At 42.8% G+C, this 19922-nt stretch overlaps 1 protein-coding gene across 1 annotated transcript in view; it reads right to left on the bottom strand.

Moving 5' to 3' along the window:
• Positions 1-9412, bottom strand: part of LARS2 (leucyl-tRNA synthetase 2, mitochondrial) — a 63418-nt gene extending 54006 nt beyond the window's left edge. Inside the window, exons 1-2 of the mRNA XM_056857456.1 lie at positions 9179-9412; positions 6825-6953 (exon numbers count right to left, since the gene is read on the bottom strand). Of these exons, the coding sequence (XP_056713434.1) occupies positions 6825-6953; positions 9179-9412 (363 nt within the window). The remainder of the gene's footprint in view (positions 1-6824; positions 6954-9178) is intronic.
• Between the last annotated feature and the right edge of the window lie 10510 nt (positions 9413-19922).

Raw genomic sequence — 19922 nt, 5'->3', positions numbered from 1 at the left:
GATTCCATAGATGCCAACTTAAGACCCACATATCTAAAGGACCATCTCTTTCCATATGTCCCAATGCTCCATTTGCTTTACTCATATTTCCACCTGCTAGTTTTCCCCTGCTTAGCATCGCTCACCTGGCATCAACCAGAGTCCAGGTCCTGTCTATTGTAGCTCCCACTCTGCGGAATGGGCTCTCAGAGGTGGTGAGGGGGACGCCGTTTCTATAAAATTTTAGGTGGCACTGCAAGGTCATTCTACTTGCCTGGCCTTTTAATGATAGCCTATAAATTATATTTGGGAGGGGGGAGCGTGGTTATTTGGGATTCGGTTTTATTCTGTGTACCTGAAATTATGTTTTTATAAGGTGCCACAAGGAAAGGCAGGATATAAACACGCCAATAATATCAATCATTCAATCAATAAAATAAGCCCAGAGGGTATGCCTGGTGAACCTGTGCTTGGCATCATTACAGATGACTTTATGCTTAATCTGACCTCTACAAGCAACAGGAGCCTTCTGGCTATTCAGAAGCTGGCAGCACATCCCTGAGAGACAGGGATCTGGGAAGGTACAACACGAAGCCTTGGCCATCAGAAGAGCACTGATGGATCCAGCCACAGCTTTTGACATAGAAGCCATTGATTTTTTTGGTCCCCTTTTAAAGACATCTAAGCTAGAGGTCATCAATACATCTGGTAGCAGCAAATTCTACTGTATACTTTTGTGAAGTGTGTATAATGCAGAAGGGCTGTGAAGTACTTTCCCTCTTCCAGTACCTACCTCCCATCAACTTCAGTAGGTACCCCTGAGTTCTAGTATTATAGGAGAGGGAGCAGTTCTCTCAGACTACTTTTCTCATCCCTGTAAGAAAGTAGTTACCTTAGCACTAGGCCCTTGGAGACAAAGAACCAAGTAATGGGGAGTGTGTGTAAATTCTTACAGAATAGTTGCTCTAGTCCAAAAATTGCTCTTACTGAATTGGGACACCTGTGCTGACTCAGAAAGGCAATTTCTACAAAATGTACCTCTACCTTAAAAGTGGATAATTACATATCTTAAAGATTACAGTGGTGGTGGTTGAGGACCTGGGTTTAACCCAATGTGTGTTATACAGAGAAATATATTATTTCTCTATTCACAGTCACTTAAACTACCAACAATCATATTTCAACATGTACCAATAAGATGCCTTGGGGTTTGATACTAGTTTGGTGACACTCTGTTTCTTCCCATTGCATGACTTTACATGAGAGTTAATATGCTGTAGAGGATCCGGGAGTCCTGGGTTAAAATCCCCAATCTGCCATGAAGCTTTCTGGATGGTCTCAGGCTAACTACTATCTCTCAGCCTGACCAACCACACAGGATTGTTGTGAGAATGGAGGACAGGATAACAATGTATGCTGCCCTGAGCATTTTGGAAGAAGCGTGGGATAAAAAATGTACTAATTAGTGGGCTGGACCGAAACTAAATTTTCCAGTGGCAGAATGGATTCCTCCCCCATCCCATCCCAGAATGAATTCCTTCCCCATCCCACTACAACCCTCTGATCTCCACAAAATGGTGCTCCTGGGGAATAGGGGACCCTGAGGAATAACATGAGGGGGATCTGTAGGAAAAAAGGGAGAATCGATGGAAATGGCGAATTTAGTCTGCAGCAGTCAGTAAACAGACAACCTTCAAGCTCCATGCAGTCCTAAAACCAGGAATCCATAAAGTCACACCCTGCTTGCAAGTACCCTTCCATCTTCCAGCAAGCAGAGTACTCATGTCCCATAAGCTCAGCACAAAGATCTTCTCCCCTAAGCTGTCAGTGCATGTAGACAACCTGCCCATCATGGAAAACTCCAGCACAAGGGCAGAGAAAATTCTGCTTCCTTCCTAAGTTCCCTGCACATGGTCAACAGCAATGACAAAAATAGTTGAGCGGTAAGCAAAGCCTCAGATCTGTGGACTCTCATAAAGCTGGATCCAGACCAGCTGTTCCACTCACACAAGGCCCTTCTGTCAGTGAAATGAAACATTCCCCCAAACACGGATCTCCCCAAAATGCTGCTCCGGGGGACAGGGGTCTTGGATCTCTCAGGAACAGTGCTACAGGCAAAGCAACAGCCTGCAACAAGAAGAGGGCATTGGTGGAAATGACCCCAACTTTTCCGTTAGCAGAAAAATTACTCTGGAATCAATGCATATGCTCTACATTCAAAGTTAGGTCCCACAAACATCAGTGTTAAGAAGAAATATTACTCATTCATTAGTCTCTGCAGCAGATGTACTTAACGGTTGCCGTAGAGACAAACACATTGTGCAAAATAAAATCAGAAAGAAACCCATTTCCAGTCCATTGTCAATTACCCATAGATTAATCTCTGAAGCCGATGTATTTATCTGTTCCCATGGAGACTAATGTAGCCTCCAATCTACATCAGAAAAAGAAAATCATTTCTGATCCATTCTTTCTTGGCTTTGGACTGCAAATGAATGTTAAAGGTTCCATAAAATGCACTTTTATGAACTTGTAATAGGCTAGTTTTCAAAGGTAATGCAGTACTCAAGGAGATTAAATGCAAATAAAGCTAGAGGGATGCTGTCGACTTCCAGTAGAGCGCTGGCCCAAGCACCATGTCTCTCAGGGATCTCCCCGAGAGAATCCAAGACACGTTCAAATTGGGGTGCAAAAAGGCACCCCACCCCAGTCCTAAATAGCGGACTGGGATGCAGGATCACCCCTGCATACCGTGAAGAGTGGTTTGACTCCCACATTCTCTGAGAGAGTCTCAAGCCTCTCGGAGGAGTGGATGCTGTCCCGCCCGCAACTGAGGGAAATTCCATCGCCATGAACGTCTCTTTGGCTTCAAGCTTCGACCTCCTCTATCTATCAACACTTAAATAATAATCTTTTTGGAACGGAAACCGCATCTTCCGAAATCTGAGTAAGTTACAAGAACTCTCTTGTTTTTTACCCTGAATTTGAAGTTTTGAAACACCGGGAAAATCACCTAAGCAATCCGCGCTTCTCCGCCCAAAAAATAAGTGACTTTGGAATTGAAAAGATACTAGATAAACTAGCAGGAGCCTTATCTATTTGATCGGCACTTAGACACAACGAACGGGACTTTTGAAAGACATTACAATTACCAACCAGTTCCCGAGACGTCGAAAGGGGTGGGAGTAAACAAGAAAAACACCTTTGGGTCTTTCCGGCTTGAGAAGGTCCTCCAGCCACGTTTTCACTGGACTGATCTATTTCGGAGCATCGGAAGACTGCAAGGAAATATACTTGCTGCTTTTCAACATACCCTATAACTAAAACTCAGCACCACTGAGATCGGACAGGACAGACTAAATAGTTGGACCGGAAGTGTGTTTCCCTCGTGCAACTACAAAATATCTCCTACAACCCAGGACCATAGAGAGGAGACGACGGAAGGTCCGGGAACCAACAACATCCTGTCTACTTCCTACTCCACTGCCGAGCTAGAGCGTCACTAAAACTTGATGGTTTGTTGAAACTTTAAGTTTCATTCTCATTATAACTGGAACAATTTAAACTGTTTAAAGTTGGTGGAAATACAAAGTAAACAGAACTAGGCCCTGCCATTTCATTTGTAAGACAAATGTTAAGGATATAAATTTTGATTTTGTTAAAGACTGGATTTTTAAGCATCACTTCTCTTGTAACATCAAAATATCTGGTATCCTTTTTAAAAAAAAAACATATGGATGAGATGGAAAAAAATACAGGGAATGCTAGCAAAACAGGATCTGATAAGAAAACAACAAGAAATGTCACATCAATTGACTCAATTAACTGTCATGTTAACCTTGTTAACCGACTCCAACCAATCTATTAACCAAAAATTGGACATTTTGACAAGTGACATGAAAAACATAAAATCACAAGTGACTATAATGAAAACGGATATGGGACAAATGGATTTATCAATAAAAAAGACAGTTGAAGAACAGAAAGAAATAAAGAAAAAATTGGAAATTCAAGATCAACAAATTAAAGCTATGCATTCCCAAGAAGAGATTATTAAAGATCAACTTGCTATGATGGAGATGAAAGTAAGAGAATCTAATATTCGCCTTCGCAATTTGCCGGAAGAACTAGGTGATACCAGAGAATCAATTATAAAATAATTGGCTGATCTAACTCAGATAAGTGAACAAGATCTGAACTATGCAATAAATAGAATATACAGAATCCCTTTACCATCCAGATTGGAAAAATCAAAGACCAGAGATGTTAAGATCTCCTTCTATGACAATAGGATGAAAGACATGATTATTCAAATCTTCAACGACAATCCTTTGTCAATGAAGGGAAACCCATTGATAATACTCAAGGATATCCCTCAACATTTGATGACGAAGAGAAACATGTATAAAAAGTTCACTGTGATACTGAAGAGGAATGGAATAAGATTTTCCTGGATATTTCCACAGGGACTTATTCTTACCTACAAAGGAGTCAGAACTACCATCATTTCACTGGAAGACACTGAAAAAATTCTGAAATATTATGAACAAGATCTCACCAATATTATTCCAGAGTAGAAGCAAGAACAAGAAGAAGGGAAAGAAGCTCCGTCTTTGAAACTTGGACAAAAAGGAAAAGATATAAGAAACTCTAGAAGTGGTGGAAAAACTAAAATTCATGGCAAGAACAAATCCAAAAGACATCGTACAACCTATGGGTGAAAGAGAGACTCTGAGAGCTTACTATGGAATTTAATAATAACCAAAAAATTCTAGTTATTATTGATCTAATCCTTTTACTTTAATGATAATAGTAAAAAGGTTATTTTCAAAAATTATTTTAAGTTAAAAGATAATATGTAACTGTTATATCTATTATAGTGATAGAAAATAGAATTGAAAATACAGTTTGGAATATCTTAGTAGGATTAGAACTTTAAATACAAAAGAATGTATAAATTTATAGCAAGACGAAGGAAGATGAAGGGGAAGTCTTTTTATTACATTATATTTTCTTAATGATGAAAGAGCTTTTCGACAATATTGTTAAATTTTTTCTTACACTACCTATTCATAAAATGTATATGTTGCTGAAAAGTATTTCCTTACAGTATAATATTTTGAATATATATATATATATATATATATATATATATATATATATATATATATATATATATATATATATATATATATATATATATATAAACTAGAGGGATGCTAAGGAAAGAAACAATAGTGAATGCTAATGCTAAAATCACAAATCCGTACAGTGGGGGAAGAGAAGAAGAAGAAGAGAGCATATGGATACTCCCACCAGTTCCCTCAGCATCCGAATCACCGTTCTTTGCTCCTGGAACTCACAGCATCTTCCCAGTGATGCAGAAATGAAAGAAAATCTACTCCGCTTGTGGCTTTTACACACCTTGCGCCTGTCTGCAGAATGCACTGACACATCTCTTCAGCAGCTTGCAAAAAATGTCTGCTTCAAATTAGGTCTTGGCTTCTAGCCACTGTGCCAAGCAGGATGCTGGACTAGATGGACCATTGATCTGAACCAGCAGGGCTGTTCTTGTGCTTCTATGTTCACTTAACAGCTTAGCTCCAGACAACAGGACCCATTGATCACCACGGCAAGAACACTTTCCGACAACCATATTTAAAAGAGATGCTCAAGAAGATCACAGAGGAGAAGAAATTCATTCTTATGGCCTCGTGTGGATGCAAGCTCTCGCTTAAGCTTTCTGGACTTTCAACTACTAAACTGAAGGAAAGAGAGCATACCTTACCTATAGTTTTCCTACAACTGCAGTTCTGAAACTTGCAAGTGGCACACAGGAATGCACCTTTTCCATCTCTGCATGATTCAAAAAAAGGGTGCTCTACCCACAACTTAGTGAAATATTCTTGCAAGCTGAAATCCCGAACCAAAAGTGCAGTGCCTTATTATCATGGACTGTGAGGCTTGCCATTCCGGTCGTGTCTTCCCCTACCCTTTCCATGGGGACAGATATGCCCTCCAGCAGAGGGAAGAGCGAGTACAGACATTTTAATTCAAGTGTCAGATAGGAGAGAGCATAGCCTTCCTACTCTTTTGTCCCCCAAAAGGGGGGGGTCACAAGTATTCTATTTGTACCATCAAGATGAATGTAACCACTGAAGGAATAGTAACTTAAATTTAAATGAAAAAAACAGAAATTCACAAACGTTGCAAAAATGGCACGGGGGAGATGTTGTTCACTAATAATGTCATATGTGTTGGTAATGTTCATGTAAGTACACTTCATATGGCCATCACAGCAGTAACAGAAGTAATGCATATTGAAACGTCCCGATTTTGATAGGTACAAATTACAATGCCTCCAAGGTTCAGAAAAGGAAACATCGCTGCCACAGAAGTCCAACCTGAAAGGACAGAGAATGGCAATGGGGAAAATACATAAAACCTGCCCTCATGTGGAAAAACAACTACACTCCCACACTAATTACTATAAATTGACAGTCCTAGAAGTGATATTGAAAAAAAGACCTGATTGATATGTAGATATATCTAGTGACGGAACTGCAAGGAAAGTAACACAATACCTCAAAAGCTCACAGCACATTTTTAACAGGAATTCTAGTTATGCCCATTACTTTTAATAAACCTTTTCCCCTCCTGAGGGTTTTTTGTAACTGTGTTAGTCCCACAAAAATATATATATTTCAAACAAAGGGTTCTACTTTCATCCGGTCACTGATTTTTGCATTTTGTTCTCTAAAGCAGCAGAAAACATCACTGCCCCTTTTCCCGTGCCCAAAGCAACTTCTGAACAAATGCTATCAGGATTGTCCAGTAACTGATACCTGCAATCCTCTCATCCTCTGAAACCGTGCGATGACGTCACTGATGGTGTAGACTCGAACATGGCCCATGTGAAGCTTCCCAGAAGGATATGGAAACATCGAGAGGACATAAAACTTCGGTCTTGATTTCTAAACAAACAAAAACATTTTGAAGGCTTTCACAGTCAGAGTTCATCAGTTCTTGTAGGTTATCCGGGCTGTGTGACCGTGGTCTTGGTGTTTTCTTTCCTGAAGTTTCGCCAGCAGCTGTGGCAGGCATCTTCAGAACAGTAACACAGAAGGACAGTGTCTCTCTTCTGTCCTTTTGTGTTACTCCTCTGAAGATGCCTGCCACAGCTGCTGGCGAAACTTCAGGAAAGAAAACACCAAGACCACGGTCACACAGCCAGGATAACCTACAAGAACTGAAAAACAAAAACGTTTGTAGGTTCCAGATTGGAAGCATCTACTGTTTGTCTGCAGCAGTAAAACAAATCAGGAATTCAACTTCAAAAAACACTATTTTTAAAAAATTACTTAACGCATTTCATATTTTTACAAAGTCACACTAAAGTTTTCTCATATATATACTTGTGAGCAAATTGTAATGCTGGAACGTCTGTGAGGTGTGGTGTCATTTCAGCTCAAAAACCTCTGGTTTTTGGAACATTCAGTTTTTGGATTTAAGGATAAGAGATTCTCAACCTGAAGAATAATGGATCTAAGCTTTATGCTCACAGATCTGCATTAGCCTGATCCTAGTTAACAACCAAATGTATGGTTGATGATGTCAATTGACCATTGAGGCCTGTTGCTGGCTCTGATGGACAGCTGTGTTTTTAAAAGTTGTCCCAGTCGTAGAACCCCCGTGACTGACAGGGAGTTCAAACAGAATTCTGAGAGGGAACAGTTAAGAACTGACAGTTGACTGGGATAAAAGCTAACAGACAGAGCTTGGAAACAGCTGTGGGAGCTGTAAGCTGCCTGGTGGAGGATTCTCCTCATGAGTAAAAAGAACATATTTTGGGGGTTTGGATCAGGACAGGATCCATTTTTGTCATGCTAGCTATGTGACCTAGGGGTCAGAGGAATTTGCTGACATGACTGGACTCTCTGCAGCTGGGTCCAGCCCCCTTAACAAAGCCTCACTCCCACTAGATGTGCTCAGGCACTAATTAGAGGGAATGCACTCTACATTACAGGCAGAAAGGTACCAGCTGGATATTAAGAATTTTTGTTTTACAGTAAGAGTAGCTCAGCAGTGGAATCAGCTGCCTAGGGAGGTGGTGAGCTCCCCCTCACTGGCAGTCTTCAAGCAGCAGCTGGAGGAACACTTGTCAGAGATGCTTCAGGATGATCCTCCATTGAGCAGGGGGCTGGACTAAATGGCCTGTATGACCCCTTTCAATTTTAGGAACACACATGAAAATCTTGTATTTCTATATGAGGCGGTGGGGTACACCAAACCAGGGCAGAGGGATAGGGTTTAAACAATGCCTCACATCGACAATAGTCCCATACACTGATAACAGGCCCACAAAATTGAAGCTGAATCCAGATAAGACAGAGGTGATTCTGGTTGGGAAGGCTGATATTCTACAGGGACTCAATTTACTTGTTCTAGATGGAGTAATGTTGGCCTTTTCAGAATAGGTTAAAAGCTGGGAGGTGATCATGAACCCTGCCTTGCTGTTTGCAAATCAGGTTGGTATGGTGGCCAGGAGTACACTATCAGCTGCATCTGATTTGCCAACTTTCTCATTACCTAGACTCAGCTGATCTAGCTATGCTGATCCGTGCTTATGTAATCCTCATGGTTGGATGACTGTAACACAGTCTGTGTAGGGCTACCCTTGAAGACAGCAAACAACTTTGGGGGGCTTGTTATTTTATCTTTGGTTTTAGATGAGGATGTTTTAATTATGTTATATTTATTGTTGTTGGAAGCCGCCCTGAGCTGGGGAGGGCGGGATATAAATCTAATAAATAAATAACTATAAGAATGCCTTGAACCTAGTGGAAAGGCAGGATATAAATGTTCTAACAAACGAACAGTAACAGTACGAGATGTTTCAAAAAGTGTAGATCACAGACCACTAGTCTTGTTGAAGAAACAAACTGTGGACCAGTTTATTTCAGACCAGAAAAGAATGTAAGAGACATGGAGGGGAGATGGCAACTGGCATGGGAAGGATGGTTTAGAATCTGAACAAATGTATCCAAAAATGTCAGGGTGGAAAAGCATAAGAAACCCAGCATTCAGGGAAGCCACAAAGCCTGAGAAAGACTGTATAGATGCTGATATTTCCAAGTGAGCTAGCAGAGAGAAAAAAAGAGAAGCAGGAATGTATTTTCAATGTTGACATCATGCTTACATCTATCCCTGCAGTTGTGTTGAACTGTTCCGTTATTCTTGTACGCCACCAACTTTCCACTTTCTTCCTGGTCTCCAGTCCATATTTTTTCTCCCATTTTCCCGTTTCACTATAAATAGATCTGATGCCTCTTGGAACTAGCCTCTTCTGCCATGTAACCGGGCCCAACGCTCCAAGGCACCGGCTTCGCCAACATGAAAGACAAGCAAGGAATCGACAGCAGGTGATCCACATTCTGCAGCAAATGGTAGCAGAGCTGTAAAAACAAAACCATTTTAACTTCACCCTAATTGGCAGCACACATAACAACTATAACAAGTATTGTCGAAGGCTTTCACGGTCAGAGTTCACTGGTTCTTGTAGGTTATCCGGGCTGTGTAACCGTGGTCTTGGTATTTTCTTTCCTGACGTTTCGCCAGCAGCTGTGGCCGGCATCCTCAGAGGAGTAACACTGAAGGACAGGGTCTCTCAGTGTCAAGTATTAACACACCACACCCTCATTAGCACATTATCTTGATACGTACAGGACAATGATTAGCACATTACCTTTGATACTTTTTGCAGGGCAATGATTCAGCTCAAACCCAACCCCTTTCTGGCTATATATTGCTCTTCCTACACACTTGACCCTGAGAGACACTGTCCTTCAGTGTTACTACTCTGAAGAAGCTTGCCACAGCTGCTGGCGAAACGTCAGGAAAGAAAATACCAAGACCACGGTCACACAGCCCGGATAACCTACAAGAACCAATTTAACAAGTATGTTTAGTTGAACAAAATAATATTGAACAGTGAGTAATATTCAGACCAGCCCAGACCCCCCCCCCGCACCCCAAAATTACAGAAAATTTAGCCAGCACAGGAAGGCAGAAAGATGTAACACATTTGCGGTCCGACCCTACGTCGGAAGAGAACCCCAAGAAGTGCAACAGAGCTTACTCCCAAGTAAGACTGCAACCCTGTGCACATCTTTCTCATTTTTTTTTTTTTTTTTTTGCAAAAGGAGACTACTGCAACGGACATGTGGGGCGGAGGTGAAAACAAAGCGTGCAGCAGGCAAGCGGCAACGGTGACCGCGCGGCAGACCGGAGAGGAAATATGCACGTTACCTACACGCACGTATGAAGACCCGTCATTCCCGCCTCCCCGCTAACCGCACGGGCGCCGCCATGTTGCTTCCTCCCCCCCCCTCACAAATCGGGAGCGAAGAGCAGCCCGCGCAGGCGCACGAGCAGGCACGGCGAAGAGGGCGTGAGCGGTCTGGCGCCGGGGATCAGCTGAGCGGGAGCGCGCGCGCAGGGTGAACCGTCGGAAGAAAGTTAGTGCAAGAGGTGGGTTAAAATAGCTTAGGGGGTGGGGTGGGGAGCTTTCTTCGTTCTCTGTTCCGTCTCGCTTCTTATGTCTCCTTCTCATCTTCTGGGCTGGTCAACGCTGAGAGTTATTTTTTTTTAATTTTTTTTAATTATTTTTCAAACTAGTTCACATCCTAGTGTATTATTCCATTCGCATAGTATATAAGATAGATAATTTCTATCTTAGCGCTAAAATATATATATATTTGACTTCCCCCCCCCTCCTCTATCCATTTAATATCCTTATTTCTCTCTTTGTATTTAATGGCTAATTCATTATAAGAAACCATGTTTAGCATTATCTTCAAATCCAATCTTTAACTCTCTTATCTTAATTGCTTCAAAGAGTTTGAATTAGATCAAAACATATCCCTTAATGTTTCCCAAGTTAAGTTCATTGACACCGTGTGTTGTCCGTGCCCTCCCATTCTCCCACAAATTCAGTATTTTCTTTTTGGTTTATGAACGCAGTAAGTCAACGCTGAGAGTTAGGAGCCGGTTTAGAAGTGGCACGTGGGACATGCTGTTGTTGTCGTTGTTGCAATTTTCTTGAATCGGGTTCCGGGCTGATGGCTACCCCCGGCGCCGCTAGGCATTCGGCTCCTCGATGGGTGTTCCTGACTGCAGGAGAGTCTGGTTTGGTAGCTGCGGAGGATCGAAACCGCTCAAGGCTGAAAGTGTTAACTCTGCCAAAAGAGCCCTGGTTGTGGTTGGCTTGGCTGATGAAATCACGGGTACCGCAACAGGGATGTACTAAAGCGCCCCAGGACACTTGTGCTAGTCCTAGGGACTGTCGATCCACTTGGGGGGGGGGGCTGCCATTCTCGCCCCAGAACACTTGTGCTGGTCCCAGGGGCTGCCGTTCCAGTCCCACAGTAGCGTATCTGGGCTTAGAGACCTTACTGGGAAATCCAGTCCCCGTTTTCTTTGCAACTCTTTCACTATTTATTCATGGAAGGTTTTGCCTTGGAGTTGCCACTCTTTAGATGCACTTTTTCCCCATTCACATTCTCAAAACTCAACAATAAGCCCCCATGCAGAGTTTTGAGAATTCAGATGGGGGAAATGTGCATCTATAGAGTGGCAACTCCAAGGCAAAACCTTCCATGAATAAATGGCCTTTTTTTCTGCTGTAATGTATTTCAATGGAGCCCATGCAAGTCAAGGGACACTCCAGGCTCCCATTATCTTCAATGGGCCGGGCATCCTCTCCCAGGGCTCCCAGTGGGCTGGCTTGTCATGCGTTTTAATACATCCCAGAGCAACAGTAGCTAGACTGGTCCCTATGTGGGGCGGTGAATTGCCGGTGTATTTTGTTTGGGTTGTTTTTTTCCCTTTGGATCATTGCATTTGAGCTCTTTCTTGCGGAGTACTTGTTTGTTTTTTAACTGGAAAATATAATTTCCTACCCCTTGGTGGGTCTGGGGCAGTTTTTTGTTGTTTGGGTAAATCAAGACTGGCCAGTGGGTAATCCTGGAAATTGTGGGGTAACTGAAATAATAATGGAGTGGATATGATTACATGAACACATGAAGCTGCCTTATCCTGAATCAGACCCTTGGTCCATCAAAGTCAATATTGTCTACTCAGTCCAGCAGCGGCTCTCCAGGGTCTCAGGCAGAGGTCGTTCACATCACCTACTTGCCTAGTCCCTTTAACTGGAGATGCGGGGGATTGAACCTGGGACCTTCTGCATGCCAAGCAGATGCTGTACCACTGAGCCATGGCACCTCCTCAGTCATTCTCCAGATAGCCTTCCTCAAGCCTGCAGAGCCTTCCTCCAACTTAAGTGTCTCTCATTTCAACAGAAGAGCCACTTGAGCTGGAGGAAGGCTGCTTAGATCAGAGAAAGACTTCAAACTTAAGCCATAAGGAAAGGTGGAGTATAAATGTTTTAATAAATAAACATTGCTCAGTGGAGTAGTAGAATAGGATTCACCCCATGAGTTTAGTATTTCCAAAAGCAACTTTTACCACCAAAACAAATAATGAACTTCTCCTTAATGAGTGATATGACTGAAGTCCTGGGAAAGGAACTCTGTGAGCGTCTAAATTTGGCACTAGCTACTGCTTCGGGTATCTGTAGAGAACTGCTCAAGGCACCTGATGTGATGATGAAAATACTATATTCATTGCAGATAGGTCTGGCTCCTGGATTTCTGGCATAGCTCCTAGATGCAAATAAAATTTGTCAAAGCCTGACATACTTATACACCAACCCCAGCACTTTACTGGAGAATATGCGGAGAGGCTGGTGCTTACTATTAACATCTGGTGGCAATGTAGAAAAATAAGACCCTTTTGGACTCTTGTTGAACATCATCTTAGAAAAATTACAGGCTATTCTTTTCTACTACAGGCAAGGATAGTAAATTCTAGAATATATGGAAAATAACCAAATACCACCAATCATAAATTCATTGTTGACTGCAACCACAAGAGAAAATACACAGAAATGGAAGAACATTTCTGACCGTGACAGCTTGGTACAACAAAAGATGTGACTTTTTTTGCTGTCAAGCCACATCTGACTTATGGCGGCCTGTGGTGGGGTTTTCAAGGCAAGAGATGTTCAAAGGTGGTTTGCCATTAGTCTTTAAGGTGTCTTAAAGACTAAGACAGCATTAGTCTTTAAGGTGCCACAAGATTCCTGTTGTGTTCACTCCAACAGGAAATGGGTACTGCTCTAATAATGTCTTGCAATTCTTCTTACTGGAAGTGGTGGAGGTACCCGGCAAATTACTTTTAGACTTGTCATTTTATAAACATCCTTTCGGTTCTTTTCCAAGTGCAGGCATGGTCAGTAAGTGTTTTTGAGCGTGCAAAGTACGGTCCAGTTACAGCTAACTTATGGTAGGGTTTTCAAGGCAAGAGATGTTCAGGGGTGGTTTGCCATTGCTTGCCTCCGCATCATGCCTCTGGTATTTCTTGGAGGGTCTACCCAAATACTTGCCAGGGTCGAGGCTGAGCATGTGTAACTGGCCCAAGATCACCCAGCAAGTTTCCATGGCAAAGTGGAGAGTCGACCTGGGTTTCCCAGATCCTACTCCGACACCTTGACCACTGCACCACACTGGCTCCCAATGTGGACTCTGATCTGGAGAACTGGGTTTGATTCGCCTCTTCTCCACTTGAGCAGTGTGTAGAGGAAAAACCAGTCACCTCTGTTCCTGGTTCCTCGGTTGGGGCAAATTCATGCTCTCCTTGCAGAGTGGCTTGGAGGCCAGGGTGGATGGGAGAACCCATTCTTCCTCCAAAACTCTCACAGATGCAAATTGAGTACGCATTCCTGAAATGCCTGACTTCACCAGCCAGGCCGAAGGTCTGAACCAAAGATTTTTCAGCAACAAGTGTGGGACTCACCCTTTCTTGACACAGTGGAGGCTAATCTGGTGAACTGGATTTGTTTCCCCACTTCTATACACATGAAGTCAGCTGGGTTACCTTGGGCTAGTCACACTCTTTCAACCCCACCTACCTCACAGGGTGTCTGTTGTGGGGAGGGGAAGGAAAGGCGATAGTAAGTCGATTTGATTCTTAAGTGATAGAGAAAGTCGGCATATAAAAACCAACTCTTCTTCTTACATCAATGAAGTGTTGTGAATATAAGTATTCTCAAGTATCACAGTGGGTATGTTGTTTGTTGAAGTGACTCTTGCCAAACTGTACATGGTACTGATTGAAACTTATCCTGTGATACATAATGTTTTGATAAGCAAGCTAGCAAACTTTAATGGAAACCTACTTAGAATGACTCTTTTTGCAAAGAAGATAGCAAATCAATCTGTACTACAAATGGTGAGTGGGCCTCTTGTTTCTATATCTACTCTCCTTTGTGAATAAGAGGGACCAGGTGACACAATCAGAGAATGTGTCTTGGAACTACTGTGTCAATGGATTTAGTCATTCTACTTTCCCACAAAGAGTATGATGTCACTGGCACCCAATTAATTTTCCTATAAGTTGAAGGATATTGATAGCTTGGGCTGTTTGTATACCTCAGATGGGAATAGATCAGGGGGACTAAGAATGTCTTTCCCCAACCCGATTTCTATCTTTCACTTTTTGTTCTTGGCTCCTTAGAATGCCCCGTCAAGGCCGCAAGAAATCCAAATCCGCTGCCACACCTCTGCCAAATCCACGAGTCAAGTCAAAACTGGGTTCCCCGGCCAGTGGAACCACCTCCGTCAATTACAAAGCCTTGAAGAGGTCAGAGTTGCAAGAGCGCTGTAAGGAGTTAGGCCTTCGTGCCGTAGGAAAGGTGAGAGAAGGTGGTTAGCTATAAATTGGGGCACTCTGTCCCATCTTTACTCCTCAACCGAATAAGGACTTTCCCAATCCCAGATTTCCATTTGGCTGGATCTTTGTAGAGCCAGCGAGGTGTAGTGGTTAAGAGCAGCGGACTCTAATCTGGAGAACCGGATTCAATTCCCCACTCTTCCACATGAAGCCTGCTGGGTGACCTTGGGCCAGTCACAGTTCTCTCAGAACTCTCGCAGCCCACGTGGAGGCAGGCAATGGCAAACCACCTCTGAACATCTTTTGCCTTGAAAACCCCAAGGAGTCGCTATAAGTCAGCTGCAACGTGATGGGTCTTTACACCCATACAGAGATCTTTACATTGAAAAGGAATGAAGGAAACCCTGCTTTCTGCTTCTGGTGGGGAAATGGAATGGTTGCTCCTACCTATTCAGAGGCAAACATCAAAAGTCACAGGACGTGTAGCCAAAAATAATAGCAATGAAAGGATATACTCTGAATAAATTATATTGGTGTGTAATTTACTACTAACATTAAGCGCCCTCTCAAAATGTAAATATTAAATAGCAAATAGCCACACACAACAGCAGTTCAAGACCTATAAATCAAACAGTAGCTCATTCCAAACACAGTTCCTGACTGAAGATGAAAGGTCCATGGTATGCCAGACGTTAAAATGTAGAAGTGGCAGCAGAAGCGACGTCGTAGTGCTGTGTAGGAAGCGGGCAACTTCACTGGGACGCCAAAAAGTGAGCATTCAAAATATGCAACTTGGAATAATTACAAAACGGGTATTCCGGTATAAGCAGTTTCGTTGCTATATAGCAACTTGTGATTCAACTGAAGAAGCAATACAAAAAACGGCTTATACCGGAATACCCATTTTGTAATTATTCCAAGTTGCATATTTTGAATGCTTGCTTTTTGGAGTTTTGGCATACCGCTTTTCAGCAGGTCCCAGTGACGTTTCCAGCTTCCTACTCAGCACTACAACATCACTTCTGCTGCCACTTCTAAATTTTAAAGTCTGGGCATACCACAGACCTTTCATCTTCAGTCAGGACTCTAACTGTGTTTGGAATAAGATACTGTTTGACTGACATGTCCTGAGCTGCTGTGGTGTATGGCTATTTGCTATTTAATATTTGCATTTTGAGCGGCACTTAATGTTAGTAGTAAGTTATACACCAATATAATTTATTCAGAGTATATCTTTTCATTGCTATTATTTTTGGCTAAAAGTGCTGTGACTTTTGATGTTGATCCTTTTACAGCATTACCCCTGAACTGTTTAGTATTATTCAGAGTCAAAAGCACATGTTCTTCCCTGCTTGTCGCTGAGCAACCTGTGTGCAAATATGCAGCCTCAGAGATTGATCACAGAGGTTCTGTCACACTTTGGTGTCCTAATCTTTCAGAGTCAGATGATGAAAGACAGGGTTAAGAACTGGGTGCTTTCAACCTGGTGGCTCCTCTGCACTAGCTCTACCCATTTCTCCACCTGTTCGTTCTCTCCCAGAATGCAGAACTAGTGGAGAGGCTGGTAGCCTATCATGTGAAACCTCCACTGGAAACTCCAGGTGCTGTAGGAGAAGCAGCAGAGAAGACTGACGAGCGTTGCCAACCTGCAGAGGTTAGTGGACCCTGATCTGGGATGGGACTTCAGGAAAAAGACACTGCTATGCTGTATTCATCAGCCATCAGTGGAGTAAGAACTCCCAGTGTTGGATACTGTAACTGCCCTCCACCAAGACTTTCTTCAACAAAGGAAGGCTTCCTCTGATGGAGGAAATATTTCTCCATTGGAAAAAAGTCATTCTCCTTTGGAAGCTTTCTTTGTTGAAGGAGGACCTGATAGATGGCAGTTATAGTATTGATCTAAGTGGAAGGAGAGTCATAGGATCCGACCTCATGTCTAGGATGGAAATGAGGCCTGTGAAGGAAAGATGTGAAATCTTAGCAGGTCTGAAAGCAGGCAATATGGGATGGACGGAATTATTCCACCAGGCCTACAACTGAGGGCAGCCGTAAGTTGTCCCTCGGTGCTGGCCGCCCCATCCCTCCCCCCACCTTTTGATTATTTTATGGGGTTCGGCTGCTTGACCAAGTCTTCAGTGGCTACTACCGTTACTATTACTTGAATGAGCGCCATCTTGATATATTTATTTTTATATTCATTTATATTTATGTGCAGTTTGATGATTGTTGCTGTTTTAAATTGGAAGTTTTATGGTTTTATATTGGTTTAAAGCGTTGTTACCTGCCCTGAGCCCAGTCTGGCTGGGAATGAGGGCAGGCTATACATTTAAATAAATAAAATGCTCACAGTTTGGCGGGTAGAGCTTACAGGATTTGGCTGGCCACTGCTGCAAACAGTGCGCTACATGATTTTGGTCCGATACATCAGGGCTCCTCTTCTCATGTCCCGACGATTACCTCAAAAATGATAGTCCCTGCTCAGATGGCAGTCAGTCAGGAGGGAAGTCAAGGTGAAGGGAATGAGTGGAGATTGGGAAGGGTGTGGTACAGAAGGGATTCTTGCGGTGTAATAGTTTTTATGGCAGAAATGGTCGTGTGGCATGTCAAAGTGCTGTAGCCATGGTACTGGGGTGCGTGTGCGTGCCTGCGTGCACATGTATACAATGGGCAAGGAGGTGGGAGAGGTCTTCATTGTACGTGTGTCTCTAATTCTCATATCAGATATCTCTGACAGTCCCACATCCCAATCCGTTGCTGAAGGTGAAATCTGAGCCTGTTGAAGAGAAAAAAGGTAACTAAATCTCATGGGGGGAGGGCTTGAGGCTTAGTTTATGGGGGCTGTTGGGAATCTTACAAGGTTAATAAATATGAGAATTGGATAGATTGTGATACAGTTTTTAATATGTGATCAGTTATCAGAAGGGGTAAAGGGGGAGTCAGATCCCCAATGTTCGAGTTCTTTCAGTTTAGACGCTCACATACCCATGAAACGATTAGAAAGGAAATAATTTTAATTAGACCAAGCTATCTAGCACTCAAATTTATGGACTGTTAATTTACAAGAATTAAATGGACAGACTAACTTAAACATTAAGAAGGGGGAAATCTCTTGGTAAGGATCTACCTCTGAATATTTGGTAATGCATATGGGATAAAATCCATTTCTACATGATATATTCAGGTTTGAGAGAATTCCTGTGAGATACTATCACACTGTGCTTATCTCCTCAGAGGGATCTAAAATGTATACAAATTTGTGTATTTTAAACATGTGACAAGTTGAAACTTTTTGAGCATTCTTTAGTCTTCCCACAGAACCACCAACAAATTTGAACCAAGATAATACAAGTTAGGAATATTACCTTAATAAAGAGTGGTTCTAGGTCCTCGGATCTCTTCGCATATTTAAAAGGAGTTGCCCCTCAAAACAATAAAAAAAGGAATACTTTTGTTCCATCTTGTAGAAAGATTGATATGAGCTAAATATTGGAAATCCTTAATGCCTAAATTAAGTGAATGTATTTATTTAATGTATAGCCTGCCTTGTGACTTGGCTCTAATGTATGCAGGTTAGAGTGGGACTTCAAGGGGTTAACATATCTTGTGAATTGTACCAGGGATTAATACTTTTGTCCAGTGACGTTTTGAGTGGCAATAATTACAAGCAAAGTTGAGGAAGAACCAGGGCTATGTTGGAAGAGGTGGCCTCTGTAGAATTGGGTGCAGAGCAATTGGCGAAGCCAGATCTGGAGAGGAACCGTGTAGCCAGCATTGCTTTCTTCTTTTAGAGGTTGTGGAGGGCTGGTGCGTCGTCCATGGAATGGTGCTGTACCGCCCATCATCCAGCTGGGCTCCTCTGTCGCTCCAAAGAGGCTTAGTCTATGTCCAGGATGGGGAGAACCTCACCCCTTTTCACCTGCACCCACTCAACGTTCCTGTCCCAGATGGCTTACTTGACAATCACATCTGTGGAGAGTGTGTTCTCAGGTAAAACTTGGATCCCTGTATTACTTCCTTTGAATTCTCCCCTGTTCCTGCTTTACACCTTCCTGGTTTATTGTCACAGGAACCAAGAGAATGCAAGGAAAACGTGCTGCCGGACTGGCTCTTCTCAGGATTTCTTTCGTTATAGCACATCTTATAGCACACCTCACCCTTCCCACCAACCATCTTGTGCCTCCAAGGACAGTAAATGGTGAGTAGTCTATCCACAGAAAGAATTATAAGCTTATAGGAAAGTTCATGGATAATGGATATTTCCCCTCAAAGTGAGCATATGATCCCAGTGATGGATTGTATGAATGTGGGCTTGGGGCAGTAAATTCTGATTTGTGCACCAACTATCTTGGTATACTTTGAGAGAATTGCTACTGAACTACGATAGATAAAAGTAAATCTCCTCTGAGCATCTACCCAATAGATAGGGTTGCCAGCTCTGGGTTGGGAAATACTTGGAGATTTTTGGGGCGGAGCCTGAGGAGAGCAGGTTTGGGGAAGGGAGGGACTTCAATGCCATAGAGTCCAATTGCCAAAGCAGCCATTTTCTCCAGGTGAACTGATCTCTGTTGGCTGGAGATCAGTTGCTAGCATCTTGAGGTTGGCAACTCTTCCAATAGAGAAAGCTGCCCACTGTTTACATGATTTACTAGTCTAGCTATGCCTTGTTTTGATCACTATACAATGATAGAAATGGCAGGGGAGTTATTTTTCTGAATTTCTCCTCAGAGAAGATTACCTGTTGCATTTCTGCATGAATTGGGCTCTTGGAGTCAGATTACTGACTTAAGAAGAAACCTAGGAGGATGGGTCTCCTCTTAGAGCTCTCTCAGCCCCACCTACCTCACAGGGTGTCTGTTGTGGGGAGGGGGAGGGAAGGAGATTGTAAGCTGGTTTGATTCTTCCTTAAGTGATAGAGAAGGTTGGAATATAAAAACCAACTCCTCTTCTTCTTAGCACAGAACTGTTCAACAGGACCACACTCCATCACTCACATGGTTTCTTCCACCCTTCTCTCACTTGCAGGCCCAGACAGTCCAAGAAATTGTACCAGCCCCAGGAGGACCGGGAGTATGCCCAGCGGGTGAGTGGGAGAGTTGGTCTTCCCTCCTGTAACCACCTCATTGACTCTCAAATGGAAGCTTGTCTTCCTTAGC

This window comes from Euleptes europaea, chromosome 11, assembly GCF_029931775.1.
Source record: "Euleptes europaea isolate rEulEur1 chromosome 11, rEulEur1.hap1, whole genome shotgun sequence".
Lineage (NCBI taxonomy): Eukaryota > Metazoa > Chordata > Lepidosauria > Squamata > Sphaerodactylidae > Euleptes > Euleptes europaea.
The sequence above is the reverse complement of the archived record's forward strand: the minus strand, read 5'-3'. Positions and strand labels throughout refer to the sequence as shown.